The sequence below is a fragment of the Bombina bombina genome, chromosome 8 (assembly GCF_027579735.1).
Source record: "Bombina bombina isolate aBomBom1 chromosome 8, aBomBom1.pri, whole genome shotgun sequence".
Taxonomy (NCBI): Eukaryota; Metazoa; Chordata; class Amphibia; order Anura; family Bombinatoridae; genus Bombina; species Bombina bombina.
The window spans coordinates 5,920,305-5,936,084 of record NC_069506.1 but is presented as its reverse complement, the minus strand read 5'-3'; the positions used below and the strand labels follow the sequence as shown (position 1 = coordinate 5,936,084).

The 15,780-nt window shown below is 41.1% G+C and overlaps 1 protein-coding gene across 2 annotated transcripts in view; it reads right to left on the bottom strand.

Annotated features, from left to right (window-relative positions):
* The window catches only part of ALG9 (ALG9 alpha-1,2-mannosyltransferase), a gene marked incomplete at its 5' end in the record, with an annotated part of 288,641 nt that overhangs the window by 182,224 nt on the left and 90,637 nt on the right, over positions 1–15,780 (bottom strand). For both annotated transcript variants that reach the window (XM_053690107.1, XM_053690108.1), the window contains 1 exon segment: positions 6,974–7,096. In XM_053690107.1, coding sequence (XP_053546082.1) covers positions 6,974–7,096 — 123 coding nt within the window.

The following is a 15,780-nucleotide window of genomic DNA, read 5'->3' as shown; positions in this document are numbered from 1 at the left end:
CTTAAATGATACATATGTTATCGTTAATTTTGTTGATGTATTTCTATCTTTGTTTAGATATCTACCCCATGTTGAGGAGGAGGAGATTCGAGATTCCCTGTAGATAACAGAAAATCCGTCCTGAGGCGTTTTGCCTCTATATATTATACGTCTCTTTTTTAGAGGATCAGGATCGTAACTATCTCCCCCTCTTCAAATAGGTTATGTTGCAAACTGTTTCACAGGTATAAAGGGAGTATCATTTACAGCTACGTTTAGATCCACCTAGAATTCTTAAAACTTGGTTGCTATTCCTCTGAGGGACGGAGGATGCTCTGTCTTCACTCCCTCAAATGATACATGTATTATCGCAAATCTAGCTAGATATAACTGTGCTTCTATTTAAATCACTTAAAACTACACCTAGATTCACTTAGAATTCTATGCTGCACATTGTTCACCAGGCATATAATAAGAATTGTTTTGAACTAGAACTAGATCTACCTGAAATTGCATATATGGAAATGACATACAACAGACTAATTGCACTGAATGTAGACCCTTGTTACTATGTTAGTCAATTTAAGTTATGATTGTTATCCTGTAGTTCACATTCCCTCATGACTAGTCAATCTATTTATACAGGTTGTTATACTTGTACCGCCCACCCCCTCATATACGCAAATTATATTTGTGATATCCCCTCCTAAGGGGACAGGAGAAGTTAGTCTAATCTTTAGATAAGCTTCTCCATTTGGTGATCCGACGGGTCATCATACTTGTGAATACACTTTTACCCCGAGCAAATACACCTGAAAAGACTGGGTTCGATGCTACTGATATAGATTGTACTTTCCATACTATATAAAGAATCCCTGACTAACTGTACTTCCTGTTTCAGGTAACAAATATTTTTTCTCTCGAACTTGGTCTCTTGAGACCTTTCTGAACAGTGACCAGCACTTCTGTATCTAGGATCACCGGGAGTCATCTCTGGGTGTGCACCTTCAGGCGGGGTAAGTCTTGTGCTTAACTCTAGCTCTTTTTCCACTACCTTTTCTCTCTCGCCTTCCCAGTTTCCTAAGCCTGCGAAAATGTCGGTCCCCAATAATATCTCTTTTGCAACATTAAATGCCAAGGGTCTCAATTCACAAGATAAACGAAGTATGCTTACAAACACTATGAAGGCTCTCAAAATACATATTGTCTTCTTACAAGAGACACATTGGCTGGCGTCCTCCCAGGCCCCGTACAGAACGCCAGACTATCCCACTGTAATTCTAGCCTCCCACTCTGAGAAATCTAGAGGGGTAGCTATTGCCATACATAAAACCATGCAATATGAACATATTTTTGAGGAGAAAGACTCTGAGGGTGGATATCTCTTACTTACCTGTAAGCTTAATGGTATTCTCTTCACATTGGTAAATATATATGCCCCTAACCAATCCCAACCCAAATTCTTGAAAAAGATACTGTCCAAAATAGAAAAATACAAAGCTGGAACTTTGATTCTAGGGGGTGATTTCAACATGGTGTGGGACCCCTTAGTTGACAAGAAGGTTCAGAGGGGGAAACAAATTGACACATATACTATAACTACTGCCAGCAGATTCCGTCAGCACATAATCCAGCACAATCTATATGACGTTTGGAGGGCATACCACCACAGTGACAGAGATTACACATACTTCTCTAGACCTCATCACTCTTACTCGAGACTAGACCACTTTTTCACAGATTCATGGACACTTGACAGAGTCTTAATGTCGTATATAAAGGTCTGTGCTTGGTCGGACCATGATATTCTCACGCTTACCCTCTCCACTGACCAAACAATTATGTCTAGGCCTAGTTGGAAACTACCTAAGCAGGCCCTGCAAGATAAATCCTTTAGGACTTCTCTTCAAAACTCTATTAGAGAATTCTTACAGCTAAACGAAACACCGGGTATGCCATCTCAAACAGTTTGGGCCGCCCTGAAAGCGTATGTGAGAGGGATCTGTATTCGGAGACAGGCAAAACTTAGACATCAGATGAAAGCCCCTTTGGGCCTTCTTATGACAGAGTTACGACGGACTGAACAAGAAAATAAGACCTCCCCGTCGAGCCCTCTAGCTGATAAAATCAAAACACTTAGGACGCAAATAGCAGATAGGGAGCTGGAGAGGGTGAAGGAAGCCCATACTCGATTCAAAAAGTTGCTATATTGTCAGGGTAATAAAGCCTCAACGCTCTTAGCGCACAAACTAAGAGGTAGAACCGCGGCAGCTAGAATACTTTCACTCAAGCAGGGGACCAAATCGGTCTCCTCGCCCAAAGAAATCGGACAAACCTTTGCGTCCTACTATTCTGATCTGTACCATCTCCACCCTTCAATGGCTGGTGAAGAATCCCCTATTCCAGAAGTGAAAGATTTTTTACAAGGTCTTAATCTACCTGCACTATCAGAGGAAGATAAAGAAACACTTAAGGCCCCATTCTCTCTAACCGAAATTAACTTAGCTATCAAGCATACCCAAAATAATAAAGCCCCGGGCCCTGATGGGTACCCGGCATCCTTCTATAAGCTCTTTAAATCTGACCTGAGTAAGATCCTCCTCAAGGTTTTTGGGGAGGCTCGAGAGTCAGGTCGGTTTACTAATGAATATCTGCAGGCAATTATTCTACCTATCCCCAAGCCAAATAAAGACCCAACACAGTGTACTAGTTACAGACCAATCTCATTGATTAATGGTGATGTGAAACTCTATGCCAAACTTTGGGCTAACCGCCTTAATACCCTACTCCCGAAGGTAGTTCACTCAGACCAGGTTGGATTCACCTTTGGTAGAGAAGGACCGGATAATTCTCGAAAAATGCTTAATATCCTCACAGAGGCGTCTCGTCTAAAAATTCCCATGCTGGCCCTGTCTTTAGACGCAGAAAAAGCGTTTGACAGGGTCAGATGGGATTACTTATGGTGCACATTAGCCCAATTTGGCATGCCAGACGAAGTAATAACAGCCATCCGTGCCTTATACTCCTGCCCATCCGCGGTTGTTAAGGGCTTGGGTTTTGCCTCTCCGGAAATCTATATCACTAACGGTACTAGGCAGGGATGTCCCCTATCGCCCTTAATTTTCACATTAGCCATTGAACCTTTGGCCCAAGCCATTAGAAACTCACGTACAATACGGGGAGTGCAGTTCTCCGGCCGAACAGCAAAAATAGCGTTGTTCGCGGATGACGTGACATTATTCCTCACAAACCCATTAGGCTCCCTACCTGCCCTTCTTGATCTTATATCCAAATTTGGTGCCCATAGTTATTATAAGGTCAACGTCTCAAAGACCGAGGCTTTGCCTGTTGGTCTTCCCACCTTCGAACTAGATGTTCTGCGAACTTCATATTCCTTTCAATGGTCACACTCCACCATCAGACACTTAGGGATTCAACTTGGTGCAGATCGGAGAACAGTACTGTCTATAAACTACTCAGACATTCTTAAAGAAGTTGCTGAACTCACCACCTCATGGAACTTTAAAGAGATCTCTTGGCTGGGCCGCATAGCATCTTTTAAGATGACGATCCTACCTAAAATCTTGTATTATTTTCCCTGCATACCTCTCAATGTTCCTAGTGCCCTTATAGATAAGCTCCAATCTCTTGGACAAAAGTACATCTGGGATAAATCTAAGCCTCGTATAGCAGCAAAGATACTTCAGAAAAAATATGAACAAGGAGGCGTAGCTATGCCTAGTATTCGCGGATACTATGAGGCCGCTAGGCTCTCTCATATCTTAGCCTGGGCAGATAAGGGTGAACCACAAGGATGGAAGACCATAGAGGCCCATGATCTCCCTACAGGTCTGAGTTTAGCTGATTTACCATGGATTCCTACTCACCAGCTAGATACGCTGGGGGTAAAGAATGTCATTATCGGAGACAACTTGAAAATTTGGCACAACCTCAGGAACCTACCAGAGGTTGCCCCGCACCCATCTCCTATCCAGTCCTTGCCTGCCTTACTTGCAGCCCTACCGGACACACACGTACAGCGCTGGGGTGTTTGGGATCTGAAAATAATCTCCCAGCTATATCCCTCGGACACTTTGGTGGGCCCGAGCAATATAGGATCTGTCATTCCAAACCCCCCTATATGGCTTAAATTCGAGTACTCTAGACTATACGCCTTCCTGGTCTCTTGGGGATTCCCTAAAGGCCCTAATAGACCTCTGACTACCTGGGAGAAATTGTGGCAACTCCCTGTCAAGACCCCTAAACTGATCTCATTCCACTATAGCTTAATACATTTGTCCACAAACAAGGACAGACCTTGGCAACTTAGAGCATGGGAGGGAGACTTGTCCAGACCAATCACTGACAAAGATCTACACATGGCTATGACACTAACTAAGAAGACAGTACACTGTGCGAACACCCTAGAATCATATATGAAACTGTTTCTGAAATGGTATTACACCCCCTCTAGACTCTCACAGATGTTTCCTGCAACTTCCTCTCTCTGTTGGAGAGACTGCGAATCAAGAGGGTCCGATATTCATATATGGTGGGAATGTCCTAAATTAAAACATCTGTGGACGCAGGTATCCTCCCTCTGCTCTAACCTTGGGCTGAATAGATCACTTACCCCTGATATGGCTTTGCTGCATGTATTCCCGAGACACATTCAGGCTCCCCTGTCTAAATTGTTAATTTTTGTTCTCGCTGCCACTAAATTGGCGATAGCGAGAGCTTGGAAACAGACACAACCCCCGGACATTGCAGTTATTATCTCCATAATACAGACATATGCCAAAATGGAACAGAGTTTCTACCTCAATATAGATAAAGAAGATCTTTACTGGCAGATCTGGGAACCTTGGTTCTATTACCAGGAAAATTACAGGCAGGCGGATAGACCTTGACTCTTGTAACAAACCCACCCGCCTACTCTCTTTCATCTGCAATCACTGATCTATGCTTTCACATCTCCTTCCTCCATCCCCCTAACCCCCATCCCCTCTCCCTACACTGCGCAACCTATTTCCCCTACCCCTGCTCCTATTTTCTGCTGTCCCTACTTCTTGTGGGGCGATTTGCCCCGCCTGGAGGTGCGTGCTGGAATTGATCTGTCGGATCACTGAGAGAAGTAAGATAACGATTTTCATTAGACTGACTTGCTTTAATTACCATAATGCTGAGTTAATACCTATAATTACTATTTCCTGCCAATCATCATAATTAAGGTCGGTCAAACTGTATTGTCCCTTTTTCTATGTTTGTGTACACTGAAAAACCCTTACGGGTATAAGATATGACCTGTGTTTGCTTATGATGATATTCTTACTGTGATTCCAGAAAAACCTATGTATATGCAAGAAACTGTATAACATGTTGTTGTTATTCACAATTTAAACCTAAAATAAAAATTCTTTTTGAAAAAAAAAAAAAAAAAACATCTAGTCTAACACAATGAGACAATACGAGAGTCAAACACAATGAGACATCTATTAAAACACAATGAGACAACACAATGAGACAACACAATGAGACAACACAATGAGACAACACAATAAAACATCTAGTCTAACACAATGAGACAACACAATGAGACAGTCCAACACAATTAGACATCTATTAAAACACAATGATACAACACAACGAGAGAACACGAGACAACACAACGAGACAACACAACGAGACAACACAACGAGACAACACAACGAGACAACACAATAAAACATCTAGTCTAACACAATGAGACAATACAACGAGAGTCAAACACAATGAGAGAGTCAAACACAACGAGACAACACAATAATACATCTAAGGAAACACAATGAGACAGTCCAACACAATGAGACAACACAATGAGACAGTCAAAAACAATGAGACAACACAATGAGACAACACAATGAGAGAGTCAAACACAATGAGACAGCTAAAGACAATGAGACAGCTAAAGACAATGAGACAGCTAAAGACAATGAGACAGCTAAAGACAATGAGACAGCTAAAGACAATGAGACAGTCTAAAACAATGCAACAGTCTAAAACAATGCAACAACCACAATGCCTATATCAGTGTTCCCCACAGAAAATATTGCCAGCTGGTGGCATTATGAAGTAGGGGCAGTGTAATATTATATAGTTTTCTGCTAACTAAATCACAAATGAATTGCATAATTAGACATAAATGTATTTAATGATAATTTGCGCAATAACATTTTTTTTACATTTTTAATATTGGCTAAAAGTATAGCCGTGCACCACTAAATAGGCCCCGGGGAGAACACTGCTATATGTAACAATAATGATGCTGTGCTACAGGAAGCCCTGGCACTCAGTTTGTATTGGGATACTGTACACAAAATGTACTTTCATACAAATATAAAATATGATACTGAAGCGGAATGCACGTTTGTGCTCAACTGATACAGCTGTATTCTTTTCTATTGGCTGATAAGTCCCACAACTCTACTTGGTGCAGAGGAAAATATCACAAGTGGAATAGGAAAAAATAATAATCGTTTAATGTTAACAAAGCAGAGCATTAGGGTTGTATATTTCTTCCATAACCATTTATTATACTACTTTAGTTTGGCACAAAATAATTATAACCGATGCAAATCATGCAAGACAGGGTAATAGATGTTTTTGTTTTTTAAGTGTAATAGTTTGGTTATTTTACACACTAGCAGCTATTTAATCACCTGTACATACAACCTGCTACCAAAACAAAGACATTAGGGCTTCTCCCCAAAACGGCTCATTCTGTTTAGCGGATGCCGCTGACAAGTCACATGATGCTACCAGCACCTTGTGTGTGACACTAACTCTGTTACAGAGACCATTTTGTCTATGCTAAGAGACTACTCATTCTATCTAGAGATATCTACAAAAGGAAGCATTATCAGAACAAGTACAATGTTAAATAATCTATACCATCATGTAGTTCTTGTAAGAGACCTTTATGCTGTGCATTTAATCCCAATCAGTTGGGCCTTACTGTTAATTTTCTGCAGCAGATGCTCCATCAGTGAGGTCAGGGGTATGGCCAACAGAGCCAAAGCAAAGACCACATTAAAGTTTAGGAAGCCGTTAATGAAATAGAACGTCCAAGGCTCGGTTCCTGAAAATAAAAATACATATAAGTTAGACATGTGGGAGAGTAGCGAGATACGGAATTCTCATTTCCTGTAAGCACTGACCTTCTGACCGTTACACATTTATTGCGAGACACAAAGTCATGTACCAAATAGAAAGAGAGACTTTTGGAATTTATTTTATGTCATTCTTTAGATTGGGAACACTTTAAAGGAGTCACAGAAACCCTTAGATTGATGTGTCCTAGTTAAATTGTTGGGGGGAGGGAGAAAGGGGGGGGGGGCATGTCTTTGCTACAAGATCTGCAGCAAAATAAATCATAATACAAATATAGAACAAAACAAACAAGAATATTATTGCTACAAATTTATAGCAATTTAAAGCACTTTGTTTGCTTATTAAATACCAACAATAAAAAATGCATTTAAATGAAAACAAATTAATACAAATAAATACAAGCTTCTATATGAAACTATTAGGAAGCCCTTGTTCCTACACATATGGTAGTACTGAAAGGGCAACGGGAGTCCATAGGCAAATGATCCCACAAATAAAAGTCTGTTATATTTTACAACTAAACAGCAAAACCCCTGAAAGTTTCCCAAATCTTCTAAAAGTACAAACTGAGCCCCTGCAACCTGCACTGTACGCATTACCCCAGTACTGGAATTTTAGTGGACACACTCACAGCCAATCCCGAGCCAGGAATAATACACAGCGAGAAGCACCAGAGGAAAATGTGCCTTAGGCACTTTAAAAGGGACATAAAACACTTTAAGATGGTAATATAAAATTATATATATACATATATATATATATATATATATATATATATATATATACATACATATATACACATACATACACACTTTCATTATTTATTTGTCTCCTTTTCCTGTAATTTCATTCTGAAATTGTGAGCTTTTCTCTTCCTGTTAGATGGAAGTGCAGAGCACTGTTATATTCCACACAGCCATTGGCTGCACACTCTAGAGACCTATTTATAACTGTCCATAATTGGCCACAGCAGAGATGGTAACCTAAGTTCTAACATGGAGGAGAGGGTCTCTATAGGAAGCTTATCTAGCATGAAAGCATAAATCTTCTAGAGTAACTTGAGCTGGTTTAATACTCAGATAATGCTAGAGTCAGGAAGCCAGATTTGCCCATGCTCAGAATAGGCAGATGCAACTTAAGTTTAAAACACGTCTCCTCTATTATCTCCTTGAGGGCAGTGGCTACAATGGGAAATTCTAAGTGCTCATTTTGCAAGAAAAAAGTTAGTTTTTTGCTAGTTTTTTTTTTACACAATCGGTTTCTTTTTATATTTACTTTGACTTAACATATTTGTTTTTACAATAGGAGCTGTGTCCAATATCCCTTTAAAAAGTTAATTGTAATACCAAAAGGCGACCATGTTATTAAACGTATCAATATCTAAACGTAAAATTCAGTTTAAAATGATAACTCTGTATAATGTTAAACATACTAACATTTTAATAAAGAAATACATGCTCACTCCTTTTGTTGCACAGTTCTCGCATGTCATGATATATGCATAAAATAACGGTACAGTTTGAATCTGCTAAAGTATAAAAATATATAAAATATGAGTGACTTTATCACTGAAAAACCTACAGTGAGGATTAAATGTGAGCAGCACCTACAGACTCTAAAAACGAAATTTATGCTTACCTGATAAATGTATTTCTTTCTTGACACAGAGAGTCCACGGATCATCTCTAATTACTATTGGGAATATCACTCCTGGCCAGCAGGAGGAGGCAAAGAGCACCACAGCAAAGCTGTTAAGTATCACCTCCCTTCCCTCCAACCCCAGTCATTCAACCAAAGGAAAACGAGAGAAAGGAAGTAACACACGGTGCAGAGGTGCCTGAGGTTTACAAAACAAAGACTGTCTAAACAGGGCGGGGCCATGGACTCACTGTGTCAAGAAATAAAAACATTTATCAGGTAAGCATAAATAATAAATAATATGTACAAGCATTTATAATCTAGATCACGGTGTCTTTGGCCCTGAACCACACAGGGCTAATGTTAAGCAATATGTAATCATTAGTAATATATATTAGATTATATGTTAATAGAAGGACGTTATTTGTTTTTGGTAAGTGATCCTTTGATATTGCCTTGATGTAATAACATGTATGTATATTTATATATAGGTTATGGTTAGACATTCGTGACAGAGGTAGTTTGTTAATTGGTCACACCTGAACAATCAGATGTAGGGAGGAGCCTATGATTCCCAGACTGGGTACAAATGCTTTGAGCTTCCATAATGTTTACAGATGCCTGGGGAAACCGCTAGACTAGCTGAGAAACGCGTTGCAATCTGTTATCATAATTGTTTTTATCTACTTTGGGTGAAATTAATACCCATTGTTTTTATACTATTTTAATAAATTTATGTTACACTATATGGAAGCCTGAGCCTGATTTGCTATTCCTATGACCTGGAGTTCCTGTACCCTGCTTTCCTTGTATCGGATCAGTGTTGCTGGGCTACTGAGAGTCCCCAGCTTGTGTCACTTAGCACACCTGGTGCTGCCACCCTTGTGAGTATCATTTCGATTCATATATTTATCGTCACAGTATTGCACTAGGAGGCCCCCTCTTCTTTGTGATTTGCTTCACAGATTCTAGAATGCATAAATTTAATTTTCTTTCTAATGACACAGTGAGTCCACGGATCATCTCTAATTACTATTGGGAATCAATACCCAAGCTAGAGGACACAGATGAAAAGGGAGGGACAAGACAGGGAACCTAAACGGAAGGCACCACTGCTTGAAGAACCTTTCTCCCAAAAGAAGCCTCAGCCGAGGCAAAAAAGTGTGTATAGAGGCCCAAGTTGCAGCCTTGCAAATCTGTTCCATAGAAGCTTCATTTTTGAATGCCCAGGAAGAAGAAACAGCCCTCGTGGAATGAGCCGTAACTCTCTTAGGAGGCTGCTGTCCAGCAGTTTCATAGGCAAAGCGAATAATACTCTTCAGCCACAGAGAAAGAGATGTAGCCATAGCTTTCTGACCATTGCGTTTCCTAGAGAAAATGACAAACAAGGAAGAGGACTGGCGAAAATCCTTAGATACATGACTAAGGGTCTATAGCAGGCCTGAAACGTTGTAGTTTTTTTCTGTGGACCTCATGTGAAATAATAAAGGTCTATTTTAAAAGTTTTTGGTGGCTGGAACAACCTTTTGTTTGTTTGGAGTATCAGTGGGACGTGGCAGGTCCTGGGTTCTGTGCCCCACAAGCCAAAGGTATAAATTTGCTGTTTTCCAAACTACCTGTGAAAATCCTTAGTTGCCTGCAAATAGTACTTCAATGCACGTACCACATCTAGATTGTGTAGTTAACGCTCTTTATGAGAAGGATAGGATACAAAGAAGGTACAATGATTTCCTGGTCAATATTCCTATCTGAAACCACTTTAGGAAGAAAGCCCAACTTAGTACGCAGAACTAACTTATCCGAATGAAAAACAAGGTAAGGAGATTCCCACTGCAACGCTGAGAGTTCAGAGACTCTTAGAGCAGAAGAAATTGTAACGAGAAACAAAACTTTCCAAGATAACATCTTAATATCTCAAAGAATGCATAGGCTCAAACGAAGCCTGCTGAAGAACTTTAAGAACAAAGGTTAAGACTCCAGGAAAGGATTAACAGGTTTGAAAACAGGCCTGATTCTGACCAAGGCCTGACAGAAGGATTGCACATCTGGCACGTCCGCCAGACGTTTATGCAACAATATAGATAAGGCAGAAATTTGACCCTTCAAGGTACTAGCAGATAACCCTTTTTCCAGACCCTCCTGGAGAAAAGACAAAATTCTAGGAATCCGAACTCTACTCCAAGAGTAGCCTCTGGATTCACACCAATACAGATATTTACATAATATCTTATAGTAAATCTTTCTGTTAACAGGCTTACGAGCCTGAATCATGGTCTCAATGACCGACTCAGAAAACCCACGCTTAGATAAAATTAAGCATTCAATCTCCAAGCAGTCAGCTTCAGAGAAACGAGGTTTGGATGAAGTAGAAGGTCCTTCCTCAGAGGGAGTCTACAAGGTGGAAAGGATGACATTTCCACTAGGTCTGCATACCAGATCCTGCAAGGCTACGCCGGGGCTATGAGAATTACAGACGCCCTCTCCTGCTTGATCCGGGCAATGACTCTTGGAGCGAACGGAGAAAACAGCCATGCTAGACTGAAGCTCCAAGGAACCGCCAGAGCATCTATCAGAACTGCTTGCGGATCCCTTGACCTCGAGCCGTACCTCAGGAGCTTGGCATTCTGCTGAGAAGCCATGAGATCCAGTTCTGGCTGCCCCCTTTTGAGAGTCAAACTGGAAAATACCTCCGGATGAAGTTCCCACTCCCCGGGTGAAAGGTCTGTTTGCTCAGAAAAATCCGCTTCCCAATTGTCCACTCCCGGAATGTGGATCGCAGATAGACAGCAGTTGTGGTTCTCCGCCCACTGAACAATCTTGGCTACCTCTGTCATGGCCAATGAACTCAGAGTTCCTCCCTGATGGTTGATATAAGCCACAGAAGTTATGTTGTCCGACTGAAACCTGATAAACCAGGCTGAAGATAACTGAGGACAGGCCAGAAGAGCACTGAAGATTGCCCTCTATTTGCGGAGACAGATCCGCATAGTCCCCGTTCCATTGTCTGAGCATGCATAACTGCAGAGGTCTGAGATGGAACCGAGCAAACGGAATGATGTCCATGGCAGCAACCATCAGCCCAATTACCTCCATACATTGGGCCACTGACGGCAGAGGAGAGAACTGAAGGGCAAGACAAGAGTCGAAGATCTTTGTTTTTCTGACTTCTGTGAGAAATATTTTCACTGACTGAGAATCTATTATAGTTCCCAAGAACACTACCCTTGTAGCTGGAATCAAGGAACTTTTTCGCAAATTCACCTTCCATCCGTGAGATCACAGAAAAGATAACAAGATCTCTGTGTGGGAGTTTTCTTGTTGAAAAGAGGGCGCCTGAATAAGAGTGTCGTCCAGATAAGGCGCCATTGCAAAGATCAGGGGAAACCTGCTCTGCTTTAAAATAATAAAAACTCTTGATTGAAGACATTTCTTGCAGACACAAACTTTACCACCTCCTTGCAACGCAGGCAAAGAGAATGACTGGGGTTGGAGGGAAGGGAGGTGATACGTAACAGCTTTGCTGTGGTGCTCTTTGCCTCCTCCTGCTGGCCAGGAGTGATATTCCCAATAGTAATTAGAGATGATCCATGGACTCATCGTGTCATTAGAAAGAAATAGCTCAGCACAGGGGTGGAAATGCCTCAGCAGTTAAGGGGTTAAACTTGTAACTATGTATGAGGATTTGAAATATTTAATAAAAAAAGAAAAAACACAGATGATGGTTAAAAGGGACATGAAACACAAAATGTGTTTCATGATTCAGATAGAGAACAAATTGTAAACAACTTTCTAGTTCACTTCTATTACCAATTTGTCTTTCTTCTCTCTGTATCTATTGTTGAAAAGCAGGGACATAAGCTTAGGAGCCAACCCATTTCTGGAGCACTATATGGCAGCAGTTTTACAAGAAAGTTATCCATTTGCAAGTGCACTATATGGAAGCACTAGTTCCTGCTATGTAGCGCTACAGATGCTACCTAGGTATCTCCTCAACACAGAATATCATGGGCAGAAAGCAAATTTGAGAAGTCTGAATCACAAAAGAAAATGTTTGTGTTCCACATCCCTTTTAAAAAAGTAAAATCAATAATGTTCCTCTGAAATTACATTTAAAAGCAGCTGAAGATTAGTTTGGCTGAAAGCTGATATTATCGGGTCCATAGACCATGTACACTAGCAGGTCACTGTCACAAGCTAGGAAACGTCATTTATTTTCATCGGTACAGCTAACGCATCTCCTCCTCCTGTAAGATATTGTTATTTATATCCTTTGTCTTAATTGTATTAACAGTTTAATTAGCGATACAGCGAAAAGCAAAAGCTTTAAAGTTTCACTGCGGTATTGTACATCCTAACTCACGGTCTGTATCAGAATCATATGACATTTACTTGATCTTTATTTAATAGATTTAGATGGGAACCTCATTAATTATCTCATTTACATATTCAGTGCTACAGCATTTTGCGGCACTACACAAATAAAAAATAATAATAATATTTGGATGCAGGTTTTGGTCAGAACGTAGAATTAACAAATATGCATCTCACTGTTATTCACTATATGCTGCAAACTGAGCCACACAAACAGGGAGATAAGGGAGCATCTAGTTTGATGCCCTTCACATATTTTCAAGGATAAGTATAGACCAGCTAAAGCAGGGTTAAAAAAACGGACACTTTAATGGTGACGGTGGCCTGCAGGAGTTCCCCCTCCCTCACACATCCTTTCCCCCTTTATGTGATCGATGCAATCAGCCGGGAAATCACAGGCGCTGCTCTTAATCACCGTAGTGTTGTGACAGCTGATACCAGCTACAGCAATTTGCTGCAATCAATGCCACTTAGGAAGGGTACAGTGCACAGAGGTGGGAGGCGGAGAGGAAGCGATCAGAGGGGGGTCTGTGAAAAGGCACAAAACTCTACACTTGTGAAGAGCAACACAAGAACTTAGGCTTCAACAGCAGGTGGGAATCTGGGCTTGCCTAGAAAGCACCTGTGCAATTTGTAGTGCTGGTCACAAATACATCTTTACTTAGTATCCAAACACCTTAAAGGAATTGTGCTACATTCTATAAAACAATGCCAACACCACCTCTTGTTCCAGTCATTTAGATTTGTAAACAAACCTCTAGCAAATCCTTTAGCCTTGTACAAGTCTCTGCTTAATCATAGCCTTCGTGCTTCTGCAAATATACACCCAGAATGTGTATGGGGAAAGGGTGATTAAGGCGAAGAGAGACTAATTATTATTAAAGAGACTTTAATAGCAGACTGCAGAAGAAGAGTTAATACCCACGGGCTATGCATGAGGGCATGTTCTAAAAAACAGAATTTATGCTTACCTGATAAATTACTTTCTCCAACGGTGTGTCCGGTCCACGGCGTCATCCTTACTTGTGGGAATATCTCTTCCCCAACAGGAAATGGCAAAGAGTCCCAGCAAAGCTGGCCACATAGTCCCTCCTAGGCTCCGCCCACCCCAGTCATTCGACCGACGGACAGGAGGAAAAATATAGGAGAAACCATATGGTACCGTGGTGACTGTAGTTAGAGAAAATAATTCATCAGACCTGATTAAAAAACCAGGGCGGGCCGTGGACCGGACACACCGTTGGAGAAAGTAATTTATCAGGTAAGCATAAATTCTGTTTTCTCCAACATTGGTGTGTCCGGTCCACGGCGTCATCCTTACTTGTGGGAACCAATACCAAAGCTTTAGGACACGGATGAAGGGAGGGAGCAAATCAGGTTACCTAAACGGAAGGCACCACGGCTTGCAAAACCTTTCTCCCAAAAATAGCCTCCGAAGAAGCAAAAGTATCAAATTTGTAAAATTTGGCAAAAGTGTGCAGTGAAGACCAAGTCGCTGCCTTACATATCTGGTCAACAGAAGCCTCGTTCTTGAAGGCCCATGTGGAAGCCACAGCCCTAGTGGAGTGAGCTGTGATTCTTTCAGGAGGCTGCCGTCCGGCAGTCTCATAAGCCAATCGGATGATGCTTTTAAGCCAAAAGGAAAGAGAGGTAGAAGTCGCTTTTTGACCTCTCCTTTTACCAGAATAGACAACAAACAAAGAAGATGTTTGTCTGAAATCTTTTGTAGCCTCTAAATAGAATTTTAGAGCACGGACTACGTCCAAATTGTGTAACAAACGTTCCTTCTTTGAAACTGGATTCGGACATAAAGAAGGTACAACTATCTCCTGGTTAATATTCTTGTTAGAAACAACCTTTGGAAGAAAACCAGGCTTAGTACGCAAAACCACCTTATCTGCATGGAACACCAGATAGGGCGGAGAACACTGCAGAGCAGATAACTCTGAAACTCTTCTAGCAGAAGAAATAGCAACCAAAAACAAAACTTTCCAAGATAGTAACTTAATGTCTATGGAATGTAAAGGTTCAAACGGAACCCCTTGAAGAACTGAAAGAACTAGATTTAGACTCCAGGGAGGAGTCAAAGGTCTGTAAACAGGCTTGATCCTAACCAGAGCCTGAACAAAAGCTTGAACATCTGGCACAGCTGCCAGTCTTTTGTGTAGTAAGACAGATAAAGCAGAGATCTGTCCCTTTAGAGAACTTGCAGATAATCCTTTCTCCAAACCTTCTTGTAGAAAGGAGAGAATCTTAGGAATCTTTATCTTATTCCATGGGAATCCTTTGGATTCACACCAACAGATATATCTTTTCCATATTTTATGGTAAATCTTTCTAGTTACCGGTTTTCTGGCCTGAACCAGAGTATCTATCACAGAATCTGAAAACCCACGCTTTGATAGAATCAAGCGTTCAATCTCCAAGCCGTCAGCTGGAGGGAGACCAGATTTGGATGTTCGAATGGACCCTGAACAAGAAGGTCCTGTCTCAAAGGTAGCTTCCATGGTGGAACCGATGACATATTCACCAGGTCTGCATACCAAGTCCTGCATGGCCAAGCAAGGGGCTATCAAGATCACCGAGGCCCTCTCCTGTTTGATCCTGGCTACCAGCCTGGGAATGAGAGGAAACGGTGGAAAT